The sequence below is a fragment of the Rhinatrema bivittatum genome, chromosome 9 (assembly GCF_901001135.1).
Source record: "Rhinatrema bivittatum chromosome 9, aRhiBiv1.1, whole genome shotgun sequence".
NCBI classification, from domain to species: domain Eukaryota; kingdom Metazoa; phylum Chordata; class Amphibia; order Gymnophiona; family Rhinatrematidae; genus Rhinatrema; species Rhinatrema bivittatum.
The window spans coordinates 170,345,421-170,367,338 of NC_042623.1; the positions used below are offsets into that span (position 1 = coordinate 170,345,421).

At 40.6% G+C, this 21,918-nt stretch overlaps 1 protein-coding gene across 1 annotated transcript in view; it reads right to left on the bottom strand.

The window, feature by feature from the left end:
* Nucleotides 1-15,084: 15,084 nt before the first annotated feature.
* The window catches only part of RNF168 (ring finger protein 168), a 225,542-nt gene continuing 218,708 nt past the window's right edge, over nucleotides 15,085-21,918 (bottom strand). Inside the window, exon 7 of the mRNA XM_029616843.1 lies at nucleotides 15,085-16,976. Coding sequence (XP_029472703.1) covers nucleotides 15,858-16,976 — 1,119 coding nt within the window. The 3' untranslated portion in view covers nucleotides 15,085-15,857. The remainder of the gene's footprint in view (nucleotides 16,977-21,918) is intronic.

Below are 21,918 nucleotides of genomic sequence, written 5' to 3' on the forward strand. Positions count from 1 at the left end.
ACAAAACCGGCAAACTTCAGGTCTTCCAGTGGAGACTTACGCCTTTCCTCTGGAGGCGAGGGTTCAGAGGGAAGGTTCTCAGTCTTCTGAAGAGGACGGGGATGCCTCCCCAAAGGTCATAGGGGGCATCATCCTCACTCGAAGTGCCCGGGGACACTGGAAGTGGACCCCCTAGGCCTAGATTCTGAAGACACCCGGAGCTCCAAAGGTATGGGTACCAGCACTAGTGGTTCCGCGGCACTGAGGGGTGTACCAGCGTCAGTGGCACTGCGGGCACTGGAAGCACCAAGGGAATCGGGGGGCCCACTGGCACGAACCAGATGGTCCTTCCTCATAGGAGAAATTGGCCACTAGAATAGCTTCCAGTAGAGGCCGCTTCGGTGCCCCGTGCGGCATCGAGGGCGGCCGGGGCACCGGGTTAGGCTGCATCATCAAGGAACCAAGCAATAAATCCAGTCACTCTAGCAACGATGTGAGCATCGATGGAGCCGATTTTGGCTACGGTGGTGGTTCCGAAGGAACCGGCGACTCTATGCCTTGTAGGGCTCGACTGACTGCCAACCATATACAGCCCTCCATCTTCTCCTCGAATGCTGAGATCGGTGGAGATCGCCTTGGGCCCTCAGTCTCGGAGGGTGGAGCCTCCTCGGACCTGAGCCGCTTCAGGGGCAACTCGGACAGTGCCGATGCCTTCCCGAGCTTGGAGTCATGGGAAGATAGTGATCGATGGCAATGCTTTCTTGATTTCTCCCAATGCTCGGCCCAGTCCTTCCCCAGAGCCGAGGGCAACAGCGAATATCCAGACCTGAATGAGAAGAACTAGAAAGTGGACGATCCCCCGTGTCCAGTTCTACTAGAGAACTCAGCGGTGAAGACGACATGGGGGCAGGGGTCAACGACTCACATCCCCGGGGCACCAGTGCCCCCGATGTTGAAAAAGTCTCTGACTTTTGGCGCTGAAACATTTATCCATTTTATCAAGATGCACGTGACGGCCCTTTCGAGTCATCTGGGCACAGAAGGCGCATCTCCGGATGTTGTGAGATGCTCCCAGGCACAAGATACAGACCTCGTGGGGGTCTGTGATGGACATGGTCTGGGGGCACCAGATAACCAGATGATGCAATGGGAAACACAAGCCAGCGCGCGGTCGATGGCTGGCGGATACCGGGAAATGGCCCTCTCTGTAATCAACCATGAACTTAAAAAAAACCAAAAAAACTTATCACGACGCCTAGTCACTAATCCTAGAAACAGAGTGTGATCGGGAAAAATGGAAAGAAAAAGTTTTCCACAAAATTAGCCATAAGGTCAACAGCATAAGAACATAAGAAATTGCCATGCTGGGTCAGACCAAGAGTCCATCAAGCCCAGCATCCTGTTTCCAACAGAGGCCAAATAAGGCCACAAGAACCTGGCAATTATCCAAACACTAAGAAGATTCCATGCTACTGATGCAATTAATAGCAGTGGCTATTCCCTAAGTAAACTTGATTAATAGCCATTAATAGACTTCTCCTCCAAGAACTTATCCAAACCTTTTTTGAACCCAGCTACACTAACTGCACTAACCACATCCTCTGGCAACAAATTCCAGAGCTTAATTGTGCGTTGAGTGAAAAAGAACCCCTTTAAAAAATGAAGCAGATGTGTTAGGCAAGACTTCCCTTGGGTAAATCCATGTTGACTGTGTACCATTAAACCATGTCTTTCTATATGCTCTATGATTTTGATCTTGAGAATAATTTCCACTATTTTTCCTGTCACTAAAGTCAGGCTCACTGGTCTGTAGTTACTCAGATCGTCCCTGGAGCCCTTTTTAAATATTAGGGTTACATTGGCCACCCTCCAGTCTTCAGGTACAATGGATGATTTTAATGATAGGTTACAAATTTTAACTAATAGATCAGAAATTTCATCTTTTGAGTTCCTTCAGTACCCTAGGATGCATACCATCCGGTCCAGGTGATTTGCTACTCTTTAGTTTGTCAATCTGGCCTACTACATCTTCCAGGTTCCCAGTGATTTGCTTCAGTTCATCTGACTCATCACCCCTGAAAACCATCTCCGGAACTGGTATCTCCCCAACATCCTCATTAGTAAACACGGAAGGAAATAATTCATTTAGTCTTTCTACAATGGCCTTATCTTCCTTAAGAGCCCCTTTAACCCCTCGGTCACCTAATAGTCCAACCAACTCCCTCACAGGTTTCTTGCTTCGGATATATTTAAAACGTTTTTTTTTTGCTTCCATGGCCAACTTCATTTCAAATTCTCTCATCACCTGTCTTATCAATGTTTTACACTTAACTTGACAATGCTTATGTTTCATCCTATTTTCTTCAGATGGATCCTTCTTCCAATTATTGAAGAATTTTTTTTTTTTTGCTAAAATAGCCTCTTTAACCTCACCTTTTAACCATAACAGTAATCGTTTTGCCTTCCTTCCACCTTTCTTAATGTGTGGAATAGTTATGGACTGCGCCTCTAGGATTGTAATCAAATTTGCAGATGATACAAAATTGTTCAGAGTAGTTAAATCACAAGCAGAGTGTGATAAATTGCAGGAAGACCTTGTGAGACTGGAAAATTGGGCATCGAAATGGCAGATGAAATCTAATGTGGATAAGTGCAAGGTGATGCATATAGGGAAAAATAACCCATGCTACAGTTACACAATGTTAGGTTCCATATTAGGTGCTACCACCCAAGAAAGATCTAGGCGTCATAGTGGATAACACATTGAAATAGTCTGTTCAGTGTGCTGCAGCAGTCAAAAAAGCAAACAGAATGTTGGGAATTATTAGAAAGGGAATGGTGAATAAAACAGAAAATGTCATAATGCCTCTATATCGCTCCATGGTGAGACCCCACCTTGAATACTGTGTACAATTCTGGTCGCCGCATCCCAAAAAAGATAATTGCGTTGGAGAAGGTACAGAGAAGGGTGACCAAAATGATAAGGGGAATGGAACAGCTCCCCTATGAGGAAAGACTAAAGAGGTTAGGACTTTTCAGCTTGGAGAAGAGACGGCTGAGGGGGGATATGATAGAGGTGTTTAAAATCATGAGAGGTCTAGAACGGGTAAATGTGAATTGGTTATTTACTCTTTTGGATAATAGAAAGACTAGGGGGCACTCCATGAAGTTAGCATGTGGCACATTTAAAACTAATCGGAGAAAGTTCTTCACTCAACGCACAATTAAACTCTGGAATTTGTTGCCAGAGGATGTGGCAACAAATTCCAGAGGCTGTGTTTAAAAAAAGGATTGGATAAGTTCTTGGAGGAGAAGTCCATTACCTACTATTAATTAAGTTGACTTAGAAAATAGCCACTGCTATTACTAGCAATGGTAACATGAAATAGACTTAGTTTTTGGGTACTTGCCAGGTTCTTATGGCCTGGATTGGCCACTGTTGGAAACAGGATGCTGGGCTTGATGGACCCTTGGTCTGACCCAGTATGGTTATATTAAAAAAAAATTGTATTTTTAAACAATGTCCTTGCCTGTTGAACACTTTTAACCTTTGCAGCTTCACCTTTCATTTTTTTCTATTTTCCTCATTTTATCAAACTTTCCCTTTTGAAAGTTTAGTGTTAGAGCTGTAGATTTACTTATTGTCCCCCTTCCAGTGATGAGAAAGCCTCACGGAAAAAGAGAGACTGAAGAGGGACCCCACATGAATGCATGGATAGAAGTATGCTGGGCATGCTCAGTTTCCCAGTCAAAGTTCTAGCAACTTTGACAGAAGTTTTCCATGCCAGGCTCTGATAATGTCACCTATGTGTGAGGACTACCATCCTGCTTGTCCTAGAAGAATGTTTGTAATGGAGAATCTCCTCTGCAGCTAATATGGAAGACCTTTTCAGAATTTCTTGCCATCAGCATGTTACATTAACAATATAAAAAAATATTCTACCACAAAACATCCTCAATTACTCTAATGTAGTGGTTCTGAACCTTTTTCCCATCGTGACACACCTGACAGATCACGCTCACATGTGTCACACTGCTCATTACAATTCACAGCGGAAATAAAAAATAAAGGCCCAGTTTTATTTTTATTGTTAATAATAACACAAGGGAAAGATAAGTACTCTGAACAGAAATTACATAAATAGTAAACATCCCATATCAAAACAGCATCAATTTCCAGCACTCAAACAGTAATCACCAATCACCTTACCTAAGAAAAGGCACCACTGAAATATTACACCAGGACTTAAGACATTAACACATCTCCTATTAGGAAAACGGAATAAGCCAGGCTGCTATAGAGTTCTACACAGAAACTACCACAGCAGAATATCTCACCTCCGTCACATGTGCAGACCCTCACCTAACAAAGAATACAGAGACCATAAAGCATAACCAGAATCATGCAGACAAAAACTGAACTGGAAACTGCAACAAGCCAGAGACTGTATGCAGTGTAACAAAGGAAAAAGAAACATCACCAGGCCTCATAAAACAAATCAAGAAATATAAAATCAAGAGCAGTAAAACCATACTAACAAAAGGAACAGATTATTTCAAAACTGCTGATGAATGGAATATCCAATAATTAAAAACTCATATCAAACATTTCTAGATACCAATAAAATATTTCAAAATAGCAGACAAAGACCCAATAATGAAAAATAATAAGGATAAAAAAATGCTTTGCTCTGCATACTTGGGAACGTTTGATATCCAGGTGTCCTGAGATTGTTTTGAATTAGCAGGGGTGATGGTTTGCTTGAAACTTTCTCCTCTTTCACACAAACTCTCACACATACTGGCTCTCAATCACACACATATACACATACTCTCTCTCACTTACATAAGCTCTCAATCTTGCACATATACACATGCTTTTTCTCTCACTTATATAGGCTCTTAATCACTCATTTACACACATGCTGTCTTTTCACACATACAGGCTTTCAATCACACACATGCATGCTCTTACACAGGCTCATTTACATGCTTACACACATGTTCTCAATCACATATTCACATGCTCTCATCTACACCAGCTCTCAATCACACACAGACACACATGCTCTCATACACATATGTTCTTAATCATATATACACATCTCTCTCACTTACACATACAGGCTCTCACTCATACACTTACATTCATGCTCACTCATTTTATAAACCTCTATCATATCTCCATTCATCCATCTCTTCTCTTCTCTAAGCTGAAGAGCCCTAACCTCTTTAGCCTTTCTTCATAGGGGAATCATCCCATCCTCTTTATCATTTTGGTCACCCTTCTCTGTACTTTTACTAATTTTATTTCTGTTTTCAGAATCCATGACCAGAATTGCACACAATTACTCAAGGTACGGTCACACCATGGAGCACTACAGATGGGTAAATGCTAATTGCTTAATCAAAAAAGTACAAAGACTAGGGGACATGCAATGAAGTTAATAGGTAATACATTTAAAACAAATAGGAGAAACTATTTTTCTACTCAAAGCATAATTAAGATCTGGAATTTGTTGCCAGAGGATGTGGCAAAAGCATAGCTGCGTTTAAGGTTTGGACACGTTCCTGGAAGAAAAGTCCATGGGGCTTAGGGAAATCCAGTGCTTATTCCCGGCTTAAGCAGCATGGAATCTGTCAACCTTTTGGGATCCTGCCAGGTACTTGTGCCTAGGATTGGCCCTGGTGGAAACAGGTTACTGGGTTTGATATATCTTTGGTCTGACCCAGTATGGCCAATCTTATGTTCTTATGTATACAACAGCTGAAACAAGAACATAAACAAACAGCATCTGGAAGACACTGACTGTACTCTCCTGGTAGTAGATACAGTTTATTTAAAGTTTTAACCCTTTGGGATCTCCATCAGGGGATTTCCTCCACTGCTGAATGCAGAGGAAAGCCTTAGAAAACTTACAGACTCCTTGTAAAATAAGAGCTCTGCCTCCCATCTTAAGGGATGGGACCACCTGAGAAATAAAGGAAGGCATCCTGTCCCTGTGGAACAAATGGATGAATTCTCCCCATTAGACAATTCCTCTTCCAAGGAACGCAAGAACCTGTCCACTTCCCATTCTTCATCTGCTGTTGAATCTGGAGACATCTGCAATGAAACCCCTTCAGCACAGCCCACTTCCTTCTCCAAGACGGAATGCTTTGGCAAAGGAATGCTCACCACAGAGCACCTGGACAGAACTCTAATTCTTAGCACGCAGAGGCCCCCCCCCCCACACACACACCAGGTCCCTGTATAGCACAGATGGCTTGATGTAAAAAAAAAAAAAATTAAAGGAAAAAAGACCATTAAAAAGGACATAGAACCTGAGGGATTCTACAGTCAAATCCTTTTCTGGGATCAATATCAGTGGCTCAACCAGACCTAAACCATATGTATCTGGAGGCAGGGCAAGTGGGAATGGGCTATGAAACAATTTTCAAAATGGCATCAGGGTGAGGTGCAGCTTGAACTGACCTCAGAGCAGACAAAGCGGAGGGCCTAAAAATAGATGCTCCCTTTAAATGCCCAGGAGGCACAATTTCCTGTGCAACTGGAGTCCCTCCGGCTAAGTTTTCTTCCCCATCATAGAAGAGGCTGAAGGAACCAGCTGCATTGCTGACTTGTCGACTCTTGCAGCCCCTGCAATGGCACTCCCTCTGTGATATGCCTGGATCTAAGGAAATGTGCTCCCCTCGCTCTGAGACAAAAATCAACCTGACCACAGATCAGATCCTGCAGACTCACCACCTACCACCTGACTACTACCTCTCTCCAGTTAATTTGCTCTGCAACATCCTCTGACCAGAAAAACTTTGTCTTCCTTTTTTTTTTTTTTTTTTTTTAAACAAAGTTGCAGGAAGGCAGAGCAGCATAAAATAGACAACAGAGAGGAAAACGTGTGTGTGTGTGTGTGTGTGTATGGGGGGGGGGGGGGGGCAGAAAAAGAAACTGATTCAGAAAATCATAACGACCTAGTTCCCTAAGCCCTGGGCAATACTAAGCCCCAGTGGAGAACCTGGAAGCTAATTACTAAAGCACACTTTAGGCTGGGAAACCCAGAAACCTGGTCTGCTCAGGAAAAAAAAATCTTACAAACCGAAAAGACAGTGCAAAACTGCCCTAGGATCAGAACTGCTAGATGCCACAACAAATGGACCCAAACCAAGACCTGGGATCCTACTGTACCAGATCTTTGTCTGCACTGCAACCTAAATAGGGGTGACTATGTCACAGAAAAAGGTGTGTCCTTTCTCCATCTGCTAATAGATGGCGATAAAGCACCTAGAGTAATGTAGCAGGGTGGGGGTGAAGGGTTTTTTTTTTAAATTGTAGGCTTTAGTGTTTGGAAGAGCATCCCTAATGAGGTGAGATTTGAGTTATCTAGATTTTAGGAAATACTATACATTTTGATATTTTAATCTTGTTTTTAACTAAGTATCACTGCTGATATTGCTAATTGTCTGCAACACCTGAATTGATAAATGTATTTGGGCTTATCTTCTTATGCACATGTTGGAATTGTTATGGATTGGTATGGTAGGTGTTCCACCTTCATGGAGCAGAAGGATGGAGGGCTGTCATCTTCCAATTAAATTAAAAAAACCCCAAAAAAACAGGGATGGGATCCATCAGGTCTAGAGGACGCATATAAAGAACAGGTAGTAAAACACTGCACGGAGCGGCAGTAGCCACAGAGGCATTCACGGGGCGGGATGCCAGTGGCCAGTGGTAGGTGTCCACCTTCACGGAGCGGAAGGATGAAGGGCAGCCATCTCCCAATTAAAAAAAAAAAAAAAAAAAAAAGAAAAAAACAGGGATGGGTTCATGGGCTATAGGTATTACCAATTATTAGGCTTTTCAATATTTGATGATAGTTAATGTGACTTTCAAGGCATACTTCACTTTCAGTGCATATCCAGCATAGCTCCCTGCTTCAACGACAGGGGAGAAGAAAAACTAATACTTCACACATATCCAGCATTGCCCTCTGCTTCATGGCAGAGAGCTATGCTGCCGCTTACCCAACTAATCAAACTTAATATTTCACTTGGAAGCAGCTCCATCACTGCTCTCTACATTAATAGTGGGGGTGAAAGGGAATTAGAACATAAGGTTACTAAGAGCCAAGAGAAACAGATAAGTATGAGAAAAAATAAGTGTGAAGCTTGCTGGGCAGACTGGATGGATCGACTAGTCTTCTGCCGTCATTTCTATGTTTCTATGATTGTATAGTCTGTGATGTTGGTCTGTCCCATTTTAATATATTATTTGGATTATATTATTTTGTTTACTTTTGTTCTCTGTTATGAGCCTATGGGATGGGTGAACAATCAATCAATAAACAGATGCACACAGTTTACAATCAAATAATTTTTTAATACAAAAGTGGAAATAATTGGAAACAGTGAAAAAGACAACATCATAACTTTCAGATCCGTGTCAAAATATTATTAAAAAAACCCCAAAAACCAATCTATATAGGAACCAATCAACAAGTTACTCCCACAATTCCACAAAAGTGATTGTGTTATACACAAATAGTATCTAAAGTTTAAACAGTAGTGCCACATACTTGCTCAATGCTAGTAAAATTTATCTGAGATACTGTAATCTATGCTTCAATTAGTAGAAAAATACACAAGTATAATTTGAATATCCACTTTAAATATATTCATTCAAGGACTTCACAGAATTTTTCAGCTTGCAGCCATATTTTTTGTTTTCAATTATTGAATGGGAGGTTTATATGACTATACAGCAAGGATGAAAAGTACTGGGATACTCCAGATGCATTGGGAAAAACACAGAAGCACAGCCGCCATAGGATTTAGCAGGAATGATTAGGGAAAAAATATTACAAATGAGAAAAAACAGTTCCTGGGAGTAAGCAAAGATGTATTGTCAATGTTTTTGAATATATCTTCAGAAGATACTGCCACTTCAGTAGGATGCAATAAGTGTTTCTATGTACAATGTTCTTAAGAGAAAGTGGCACACAACAAGTTGCAATTAGGATGGAGTGCATACCATCTCTATTCACTGTTGACTTGTCATAGAGAAACAGTAACAAATCTCAAAATTAAAAGATCTCTCCTTAACATACATCAAGCCCATCCCCTTTGTCCTTAAAAAATATTGGAAATGGATTACAATTTTTTTTTTTAACACCTCCTTATGCTGCTTCCAGCTTATGCCAGTGGATATATTCAATCTGAAAACAGACTGAAAGAGTAGGAGAGATCTCATTGTATTATGAGATTTTATTCAGGATTCATGCCTAAAATTTCCTCATAAATGCAATTGTTCAGGCACATATGAAGAGATTAAGAGCCAAACTCTTTAAAGAAAAGCACTAAAATAAATTATCCATTGTAATGGAACTCCATTTTCTTTAATTTTTTTTGACAGAAGTGCACAACCTTGCTCAATGGCCACAAACAAATCTGATTTTCTAGTAACGCAAACTAAGCAAATTAACCTGATTTACAGACCAACTGTATGCAAGCAAATAAGTGATGAAATTTCAATGTGGATATCTTGCAAACAGACTTTTTTGGCACCCTTGCGAACTAAGGTTGTACACCTCTTTTTTTTTTTTTTAATATAGGTGGTTATAGGGAAGCTAAGTGGGGAGAGAGACACTTTCAAACTACCTTTTTACCTAATCCTACCATATAAGTCATGCTGAAATACTACTCCCAACAGATGCAGAGGGTTGTACAACTTTTCAAAAAGACTAAACCTTTGTAAGCAAGTTCTCTAATTTAAGATTAGCTGGAAGTTCTTACTTATATTTCTGACTGCAAACTCACCTTTTGCTGGGGTTTGTAAGGTAACTTGGCATGCAGGGGGTTTCACTCTCTTTTATAGGCCAAAGATTTTTCTGCTACATCTTCAGTCTACAAGAGCAAAATATTGATAGGAGTTCTATGGACGTGAAGAAATTCCCCTAACGAAGGCATTAACATGGATGATGTGAATCATGGATCATGTCAAGATTTGTTGGACTGTATTTTGAAAAGGGATTTTTAGTATATCCATCTGGAGTTGGGAAGTATCATTTTTTCTTTATCTACTGGATTATATTAAGTTTTCATGTACAGGTTTTTCGTCTAAATCTTGATATTTTTGAAACCTTAAGCTGAGAATTGTGTTGCTTTATGCATGGTTAAAAATTGTACTCATCCAAAACAAAAATGATCATAGAGAGACTGAATGTTTTATTTTTCTTTCACCAAAAGCATTTTCAAACTCTTTCCCTAGTGTTGAGTTTATTTTGAAAGAATCACCATCACTGGTGTTTCTGTTTTCCTAATTTTCTGTGATCACTATAAATGCATATCAACTTGCATTTGTTCAACACTTGTATTAATGAAGTAAATATGTAGAATTTTAAACATTTTTTTTCCTTTCAATAGGCAACCTTAACTTAAACCTGCAATATTCTATTTGTATCTAATCATATTCCATATGGTAATGACAACAAAGGTGGTAAAACCCTGATACTTAGGCAAACTGGAGTCAATTATTCTGGACAGGCCAGATAGCAATGTGCCTATACTTACTTTTTATTTTTTTTTCATTAGACCACATTTTTTTTTGTCTCCCCCACCTAGGCTTCATTTTCATATAGTCTTGTGTTAACTCCATAATCAAGATATATGTGACTTTTCAAGGCCTTTAGCGTAACTAACAACCACAGAAATTTAGAACTATGAAAAATAAAAGAATCCAAATAAGCCAGGCACAGAGATGCTTGTTGGTTGATGTTTTCAGGAATGCAATGTTTATTTTCTATTGCTTTTTTTAAAATTAAAATTGTATTGAATTTCTGAAAAAAAAAAAGTTACTCTTTTCTTGCCAGGAATACTTCATAGTTATTGAAGGCCACTTATTGATGACATCAAGAGTGTACCTCAGATTTAGAGTTTTCCTGTCGTGCTATGTTAGGTGATCTCTGGACAAAGCATTACAAGTAATGCACTGTCTCCTTTTGTCTGTAAATGTGAAGATTTATCACTACTTTTAACAGTTCAGATTTGAGCAGCAGGATGCAATAGATAATTTTTATTCTATTTCTAGTAATCACATTACTCCTGGAGTAAAGCGGATTCTTGCAGATTGAGGACCCAATTTTCTCCCATTCTGTGTCTATAGGAATAAAGCTTAATAAAATCTGGCACTGATCTAGGAATTTTAGCTTGCAAAGAATACAAAAATTTTACCAAACATATTTGAGCCTTACATGTCTCAGATTCCCCATAGACTGCAGGTCTCATAAGTTAAGGGAGTGAACAATATTGTTTGGTAAAAGCACCAGAGGTGAGCTGAAAGAAAGGATGGTTAAATGTAATCACTGAGTGCTGTATAGGTACAACCAGCTCTAAAGAATTCCACCAAAACCTACTAGCAATTGCTAAAGCTTTACTTTTTTGACACTCCCTCTGACACTTGCAATTCAGCAGAGAGCACGCACTGCTCCAAGCAACACTCTGCAGCAGGGAAACTATTTAGAAAGCTTGGGTATTAGCAAGCTTTTATGAGCCAAATAAAAATAGGTTTTTCCCCTTATAATTGTTTGCTTATTTTCAAATTTTGTTTTACTTCCATTCCCTTCAGCCTTTTCTCTCAAACTTCAGCCTCTTCCATCTCCCACCCACCAGTATCACCCTCACTTTCACAAGATAACAGTTGCAGCTTCTCTCCCTGCCACTGCTTGGATTGCAGCAGCAGCCTCTCCCTTGTCAGCTGCCCAATCCCAGATTTATCCCGCTTGCAGAGCCCTAATGGCTGTTCAGAGCTGTAAGGAGTTTACAGGCAAAGGACCAGGGCTAGTTGGTTTCTCCCCCACAAATGAGAGCAGTAAGGGGAGTCCTAGTTGTTGGGTGCTTTCAGAATTTGGTGTCCTAGGCATATGTGGCTGCTTACATCTAATGAGCAGGATTCGCTGGATACAACAGAAGAAGGCTGCATAGGTAAGGAATTTTGCAGCTATTATGAACTTTTCAGTGCAAAAATGTGTAGCAAAAAGAGAAGGTTTGTTTAGACTCATGGGTCTCAAAGTCCGGCACATAATGTAGAACAATGTATACAAATAATTAACATTTATTGTGGATACACTGAGAAACAGAGGTATTTGCAGGATTTGAGAATTGAAGTTACAAACACCTGACAGGGATCACTGCATGGCCATGGTGGTGACTAACAAAAGCAAGGGAACAGAAAATTATCTTGCCTCATGTTTACTATTTTTACTACTTTGTAGGTGCACACAAAAATGTTCACCACAAAAATTGTCCCCATAAGGAGAAAATATATCTCAACATATTCCACACAAACACACCAAGCAAAGTACACTAAACAAAAACAGCTACACAAAGGCACTCAAAAATACAGATATACAACACAATCACACACACAGGTATGAGCTAATCACAACATAATATATACTTTAAACCGTAGTTATAAATGCAAACTGAAAGGAAGATACTACCTTCAGGACCATACACACATTTTCGTATTATTTGGTTCAAACAACTAGAGCACTGACTTGTGCAACTCTATCCTTTTGAGCAGCATAATGCATTAAATAAAAATACACTGATCTGATCTATTAGAGCTCATGAAAATCAAATCACTTGTAGCTTCATTCTATAGTCAAGATTTGACTGCTAACAAAAAAAGTCATTTCTCATTCAGACTCAAGTAGATCTAAGGTTTCTCAATTTGATGCCATCAATGACCAACAATCTATATGTCTATCACTCTTTTTATAATTAGGGAGTGATGTGCCTGGCAGGACAGGAATAAAAACAAAAAAAACCCTTTCAAATTTATTAAAGCAGCAGTGATGCCTACTCACTGCAAAACTGAAATCTACAATATCAAAAATGAACAGATGCCAAGCAGAAATTGTGTTTTACCAGTTCTTTTTTAAGAAATGATGCAACATAAAATAAAACAATTTTAAATAGTTTCAGTATGGATAAAGTTGTACCTCAATGAGTTTGCAAAGGCAAATGCATCTATTGGCTGCTGTTCCAGATGACCCAAAATGGACAATTTGTTTTTAACAAATACTTAACAAGGATCAGAGAACAATCGAGGCACTGTGGGGCCTGAAGGCCAGCATTTTCTGTTATCCAAAAATATTTATTTCAGTTGTAACTTTATTGAAAACAATCGATATATCTTGGGGCCAATATTCAGCACTACTTAGATGGACATGCAGTGACTTTTACAGCTAAGTGGTGATCGCTGAATATCCCACTGCAATCAGTGGTCGCCACTTAGCCAGATAAGTACTTAGATGGGTAACTTGTGGGCAGGATAGGGGCGTTTCAAGGAGGAGCTATTTGGACTTATGCCAATATTTGGACATATCCAGTTAAGTTAACCGAATAAGTCAGACCTGCTATCTAAAGTTAGCTGGCTATAACTCATTTGGCTAACTAGAACTTATCTGGGTACATTCAGTGGCATAGCTGTGCCACTGAATATCCTAAGTTAGCTAGGTAAGTTATATTCAACAGATAGCCGGCTATCTTTGAATATTGGGCCCCTTAATGTTTTATCATAGTTGTGTTACAAAAATGGAGATAAAATAAAATGTTTGCCATTTTTGTATTTGATCTCTTCAAATCTATTTGCTGAAAATTTTATTTTGTAGTGAGGAAGAAGGCCTTCTTACAAAAAACCTAAAAAGCATTCAACTATAAATTTAAAAATAAAGAAAAGCTATTCACAGTCTTTCAAAGCTAAAAAAATACAAGACATTTGAATGTAGTTCTATTGGACTTGGCTTGCCATTACTGAGGATCATTAACACAGGATGTGTAACAATGATGTGTCACTTGGTGCATGCTCACCATAGAAAGATGGGTCTCGCAACAATTTTTGAAACTTTTCTATAAATTAATCAGTGTTTGATTTTTCTACTCATTTTTTTCTTTTCTACTTCCTTTTCACTGCCTTAATGGCATTTTATGCTATAGTGTCCCTCCAATTGTTCTCCACATCAACAGCAGAAGTGCCAAGTGCGCTGGAAAGTACTCATATTTGTAAAGCTGTATAAATCTAAGAGGTTGTTCTTCACTTCAGAGTTGGCATGAAAACTATATTGTGTCCCCTTGTTTTGTTTAAAATGTGGCAAAAACAACCCAGTGTTTAAATAGAACGTTGACATTGGGGAGATTTTTTCATAATTTTATCCAAGATGAAATGACCAGTGTACTTCATATCATCTCTGCTGTTTGAAGAGATAAGTAGTCCCTATATGCACATCAATGCATAATATCTGTTTGGTTACAAATTACAATTACGTGGACTTTCCAGTTCACTGAACATTTTTCGGTTGATGTGAAAGATACCATTAAGGCAGTGTTTAAAAAAAGGAAGTGAAAAGAAAAAAATGAAATGAGTAGAAAATTTGTCATATGCTTATATCATGAAGTCTCATAAATGTAGTGTGTTTTGAATTACCATATTTTTCGGACTATAAGGCGCACATAAAAACCTACGATTTTCTCAGAAATCGGAAGTGCGCCTTATAATCCGGTGCGCCTTATATATGAATTTTTCTCAAGCACAGGCTCGCACTCACCTCTAGGCCTCCTCTTTGCGGGTCGCCGCAGGATGGGCTCTGCAGTGGCCCTGCTACCGGGCCTCTTCTTCTTCTCGGGCCGCTGCGACTTGAGATTCGCGGCGGTCTGTAAACGCAAGTGCTGCTCCACTTCTGCACGCGCTGATGCTTCCCCTCCTTCCTGCCCACTCGGCTCCTGCAACGTTTACTTCCGGGGACTCACAGGCAGGAAGGAGGAGGAGCATCAGCGTGTTTAAACGCAATCTTTTTCTTGGCCTTGCCGATCTGCCTGTCGCTGCGCCCGGGGGCAACTATGCAGATACTTGGAAAGCCCAGGGGCGCTTTAATCAGCGGACTTTGCAGCAGTTCTCAAAGGGCAAGTATCTGCCTACTTTCCCTTTGGCTATTGCCCACAGAGATTTGCAGCTGCTTTTTCTGAAGATACATTTTCCCCTCCAAAACAGTCCATGTAGTTTTGAAAATGCAACACTTCGCATGCTCTTGTCCTCCCCGCCCCCCCCCCCAGCCTAACCCCGTCTCTGAGCCCGCCTGCTTTTCCCAATGTGTAAAGGTACGTGCATTGTTGGTCCTGTGCATGCTCTGACCGGGTACAAAGCAGTCAAATTTCAGTCAAGCTGTTAACCCAGGGAAATGCTTTTGTAAATCACCGCATCCTGTAATAATACTATCTGGTTTTAGTTGGGGGGATAATAAAAAGTACCGTAGTTTTAAAGGGTCGGCGCAACCGATTAAAAAAAAGGCTCTGAGCCGCGCCTTATAATCCGGTGCGCCTTATATATGAACCTGGACGCCTTAGCAGGCGCTCATTGATAATGCGCCTTATAATCCTGTGCGCCTTATAATCCGAAAAATACGGTACATGGACTACATGTGATGCTAACCAAATTCAATCTTTAAATTATCATTGGTGAAGTTATAGAAAAGTTTAAAAATGTGTGCGAGACTCACTTTTCTATGGCAAATATACATTTGAACGTGGTGTTATTTTTACGTCTTCTTGGTACATATGACAGGAATATGCTTTTGGGAAGACAAAATACTAAACTTTTTTCTAGGCTTTTTGAAGGAGAGGGATCAAGTTGGATATGTAACTGTCAAAAAAATTTCTCCCTATGCATACAGAAATCCAGCAGTCCTCTGTTGCCATCATTAAGCAGACAAAATGCTAGTCATGGTTAAACAAAACTCCCTGACCCTGTAATAAAAAAAAATATATAAATAAAAATTTCACACCCTGCACTATTCCCATCCCCTTGTTCTGATGCTATTGCACCATTACTGGGTGACAGTCCTTTTCTGAAACATATCCAGGATTGTCTGCTGCTTGTTGCTGGCTTGCAGTGCTTTGACTGCCCCTGAAGAGTCAGAACGTCTGTTACAGTTCCTCTTTGTTTCCTGCTCTCGCTTGACACCATGTGGTGATTTCAGAAAGCTGTTCCTAGAGGGACAGCTGTTCTCATTTGAAGAGTACCCAGACATTTCCCAGTTCATCTCTTTGGGCTGGCTCGATAGAGATTTTTGATTTGTTTTTACTTTTTGACTTGCCCTCTTTGCTGTTGACTCCTCCTCAGGATTGCCATCTCTGCTGGAACTTGGCTTGGCACGCAGACAGTATTCATCTGGGGAGCCTTTTTGTCTGTAAACTTGACTCATCTCCTTGTCCATCTCCTTCTGAAGTTTCAAAGCCAATAATCTGTCTTGCTCTTCTTGCCTTTGTTTCTCACAGAGATCACTTTCCAAAGAGGTCAGTGGCTGTGCTTGAAGACTAGTCTCCAAAACTATTTCTGTTTTCTCCTCTTTTCCTTCTATGACAACCATGCATGCCCGTCTTCTTTTTGTGGCTGAAGAGGAATTGTCCTCTTTCAGGTAGTGTTTCTCACATTTCCTTTTTGGAGTCCAGTTAGTGGCCCAGTCAAACACATTTATGCCCTCTGTGCCATTTCTAGTCATGCCTTCCAAATTATGTCCTATGCTATTCTTCTCCTGGCTGCCATCTGCTGAACTGGGTACTACTACCCAAGGACATGTGTGAGAGTTTGTACAATGTACTTGCTGTTGGCATTTAGCCTGTGAAAAGATATTTGCCATCTTCTCAGTAGAACAGGGAAAGCTAATGCATCGTGAAGTTTTTCTATTGCTAGGTCCTCGTTTCGCAGGCATGCAAAGTTTGTTATCAATTTCTGGTTTTCCATTGTTTGAAGTTATTGTTGCATCTTGCTCTATGGGAAAAAATGCTTTTTCAGAACAAGCACTTAACTGAGGCATCAGGCGATCAAGGATTGAATCCTCTAGACTTGCTGTGGGGATATGGGAGGGCATCTGTGGAGAAAGTGTTGGCATTTCATCCTGTTCCTCTGCCCATGTGAGGTCAGTATGTTGCATAAAGCTTCTTTCCTTTGAGTAAAAAGGCAAAAAGGTGATATTTAGCAAAACTAGGGAAAGAAGCCACAAAAACAATTTTAATAGTACAGAAGTAACAAAAAGTATTTTATTTTTTTGCATAAAGTCATACCAGAACATGAAAACGTCATTTCATGATCCTTGGTACATCTTGGTTACAGAAATTTGCACATGGTTATGAAATATGCATTATGTGAATTTCTATGTAATAAGTCAGGCCTCAATAAATTTTCGTTGGATCTAGAGACCAGTGCAAAACTTTAAAGCCAGGGGCTGAGAACACTCGCAAACTCCCCATCTTCCTCTTTAAAACTGAATAGTTGCGGTGGGGAGGGGGGGGGGGAAATGAGGTTTGAGGAAGGGGAAAGAGGATAAGATAGCTCAAAGCAACTGGCCCATAGGTTTCTGAGGTTCTCCCTCCAACGTCTGCTGCAGCTCCTTCTAAGGCCAAATTTATTAAGACTGCTTTCCCATTCTGTCTATGGGGGAAAAAAGCATAGTAAAACTAGTTTGTCTTTTCTCCCTCCATCACAAGCATGCTGTCAGTAGCGTGCCCATGTCCCCTCTCTCTGTCCTCCCCTTTTCTCCACTAGTTTCTGTCCTCCAAATCTGTCCCCAGCAACCTTCCTCACTCTCAATATCCCCCAACCTTGTTTTCAGTCTTTTCCCCCAACCTGTCCCCTCTCAATCTTTCTCATCCCTAGCAGTCTCTCTCTCAACATCCTCCTTCTCCCCAACAGTTTCAACCTCCATGTCTCGAGCAGGCCCTCCTTGCCAAATATCCCCTACCCCACCTCCACCTAGTTATCCCACTTGTCTCCCTATCTCCATCCAGTCATCTACCTTGGCAAACTAGCCACCCCACCGCCCATTCCACCAACTAGCATGCTCCAGTCTCCCTCCAATCAACTCAAGCCAGCTGCATAGTGTTCTTCCTCCACCCCAACTCTTGCCAGTTATCTCTCATCCTCACCTTCTGGCCATCTCCACTGCTGGAACCACTGCACCATTCAGCTCTTAGTGAGCTCAAGCTATGCGGTACTCAAACACTTGTGCTAGTCTCAAGTGCAAACCAGTTGACTTCACCCTTTTCAGGCACTAATGCTAACTTCTGCTTATCAGTACTTTACCTGAAACAAGCTAATTTTGGAAACATGTCTTCTCTATAATTCAACTTTTTTTTTTTTAAACAGCTTTCAAGCCTCAAATTAAAACAAAAAAAAGAAATAAGAACTACTTATAAATCTAAAAAAAAATGGACATACCAGTCTTCCACAAACACACCATACACTTATTTAATACAGTTCTACTGAATTCAATGTTTGGCAGTGAAGGGAGGGATCCTGGACTAGTCTGACTGGACTCCAGGAAAGGAAATTATTAGGTAAGAAGAAATTTCTCTTCCTCTTCATCCAGTCAGACCAGTGGGATATACTTAAGGAACTGAACAAGGCAGGATTCTGTCAAACCCGTTTACAGTACCCCTGGAACCAAACAAATCTTCTTCTCTGACCTTTACAGCCAATCAATAATGCTTCAAAAAAAAAAGAACAGAAACATAGAAATGATGGCAGAGGACCAAACGGCCCATCCAGTCTGCCCAGCAAGCTTTCGCTCTTGATTTTTTTCTCATACTCATCTGTTACTCTTGGCCCTTAGTAACCTTTTGGTTGGAACTGCATCTACGTGAAATATCTAGCTGTGAATGCAAGGAAAAGCATGTCTCCGTGCTACAAATCCCCTGTGGCGAGACCAAATGCAGTGCTGCCCATGACGTTTCCTGAGCTCTAGTAGAATATGCTCTGATTTGTTTAGGTAAAGTTTTACCCTTATCAATATAATCTGCCTTAATAACCTCCTTAATCCAATGCGCTACAGAGGCATTGGTAGCTGCCTCACCTTCTTAGCAGCATTAAATACGAAAAGATGATCGGATTTCCTTAACTCATTCATGACTTTCAGCTACCTCAAGGGAATTCTCTTTATATCCAAACGATGCAGCAGCGTGTACTCTCCTGACTCTGCATGCTTAGCAAATGAAGGTAAACAGACTGTGATTCAAATGAAATGCTGTTGCCACTTTTGGAAGAAAGGAAGCTACTTTATGAATTGTGATCACATCTTTCATAAAAAGCAAAAATACCTACAGTACCTGAATGTAATTCCCTTTGAAGTGCTGGAAAAAGTGTGAGAAGTGGAATATATATAAAAAAAAATCTAAATAAATGTTTTCCTACAAGATAGCAAGTTTGCCTGTCGTAAATGTTTTCCCATAGATAACAGGATGAAATAGCCATTACATGTGGAGGACGTCATCCGGCGGCACTGAACAGACCTCTCTCAGCTAATAGAGCTTTTGCTCTATCAAGCATGTGCCTCCTGAACCCCCTTAGTTGATTTGAGAGCCAATTATAGCTAGCTGGTTGACTGTCCAGGGAAGGGGGCAGGTATTTTGAATGACTAATTCATCTTGCTATCTATGAAAAACACTGTTTATAGTAAGCAAACTTGCTTTTTTTGTCAATAAGTAGGGCTGAATTACCCACTGCATATAGGGAATCCCAAGCTGAGGGTTGCAGCACAGCATTTACTGGATAAGAAACCTGGACTGCACTGTGAAGAGTAGACTATTGGATGAACAGGCTTATGCAAAACTTCTTCTCTGAAATTACTGTCACTCTTTGAAAGACTGTAAAGACAGTAATGGGTTATACAAAGGTATGTAGTGAAGTCCATGTTTCAGCTTTGCAGGTGTCTTCAAAAGGTATGGATCGCAGATGAGCCACTGATACAGCCATGGCTCTAATTTGATGAGCCTTCATGGAATCTATAGGCCTGCTAGGTTATAGTAGTGCATGATACAGTCTGCTACTCAGTTGAACAAAGTACGTTTAGCAGCTGCTATGTCCAGTCTTTTAGAAACATAAGAGACAAAAAGCTGCAAAGCCTGACAACGTGGCCAAGTTCTTTTGTGATATGCCAAAGCCATTTTACAACCTAAGATATGAAGGGCGTTCTAACTTTCATGTATATGTTACTTCAAAAATAATTTAAGTAACACGATGGTTTGATTATGGAAAGCAGATTTTATTTTTGGTAGAAAGTTCAGGTAGATGCAGAACAATGCCCTATTGTGGAAGAATGGCAAAGAGGATAATGAACAAAAGCCTGAAGTTTGCTGACTCTTCTGGCTGACATGACTGCTACAAGGAATTTTACTTTCCACATTGGAAATCTGAGTGAAGCAGATTCCAGTGGTTAAAATGGCGGCTTCATTAGTTGTGCTAAAACCATGTTTAGGACCCATGAAATAGATGGTTTGACAACTGAAGGTTTTGCCTGCCATAAGTCTTTCATGAATTTTGATACTAAGGTATGAGAGATTTGCTTACCCTCGAATTAAGCATGATAAGCTGCTCTGGCATAGAGATGTACTCTTACTGATAAAGTGCTAATTCTGAAGCAGAAATGGAGAGCACATAGCTCAGTAACTCTTCAGGTTCACATGTGAAGGAATCCAAAGAACTGTGTTGATACTATGTGGAGAACCTTTCTTATCTAAAAGCACAGGCTTTTAGTTGATGGCGTTCTGGCAGACCCTATTATGGCCGCCATCTCTTTTGGTAAGCACATCCAGCAATCATTGAGTGCACAACATTCAAACCTTCAAGTTGAGGGAATGAAGGTTTGGATGAAACAGATGTCCCTCTTGTTGGACTGCTGGACTGCTGTATTAGATACATGAACCAAACTTGTCTGGGCCATGCTGGAACTATGAGGATTATATGGGCCTGGTCTTTTGAGCACTTTTTGCACCGTTCTGGCTATACATGGAATTGGTGGAAAAATATACATGATATGGGCATGCAGACATCAAGCTGTCCTGCAAGCGACCTAACTTCCAGGGAATCTCCATCACTTTAGCAGATTGCCTCAGCAGAGTTTTTCAACCACATGGTCGGGGTCTGCATCAGTCAGCGCAAAACAGAAAACTGGAAAGGTTTTGTCTAATGGTTAGAGCAGCGGGCTGCGCTCCAAGTAAGCCAGAGTTCAAATCCCGCTGCTGCTTCTTGTGACCTTAGGGCAAGTCATTTTACCCTCCATTGCCTTAGGTACAAACAGATTATGATCCCTCTGGGGACATAGGAATACCTATCATCTACTTTGAAAAAGTGGAATATAAACTAAATAAAAAAATAAATCTCTATTCCAGTCAAGGAGAAACATATCCCAAGCAAATCTAAGTTCACTAGTAGAATGGAACAACACTTTCCCAGTTATTGTTTTTGCTCAGATGCAAACAGGTCAATTGTTGTAAAAGCCATAAAATGAAATGTCTATCGGCCGTTGACTGATGTTAGGACCATTCGTGGGTTGGAAAACTCTGCCAAGATCTGCTAAATGATGGAGATCCCTGGAAGGTAGGCCACTTGCAGGACAGCTTGATGTCTGCATGCCCATTCCCATAATTTTATCACCTCTTGGCAGACAGGCCACGACCCTGTGCCTTCCTGTTTGTTCATGTAGAACATGGCTACTGGGCTGTCTATTTGGATGTGAATGCTTATTTCTTGGAAGAGGCAAGGGAAGGCTATTAAGAGCATACCTGGTTGCCTAGGAGGTTGAGCTGAAATTGTCTTTCTATGAATGACCAAGTTCCCCAAGTTCAAAAGTTCCCCAGATGGACTTCCCCAACCCTTTGTGGAGGTATCTTTTGCCAACATGACTTGGTAAGTCACTTTGGTGGTCAGAAATTGAGTTAGCTGGTTTGGGATTGAATTAGCTGGTCCCATTAGGAGCACAGACCCCACTGCAGGAGAACTACGTGAAAGCAGATTAGTGAGACTATATGAATCACAGCCACCATATAACTAGAATTTCTTTGGCTGTTGACTGATCCATGTTCAACAGTTTGTATACAAGGGATCTGAGAGTG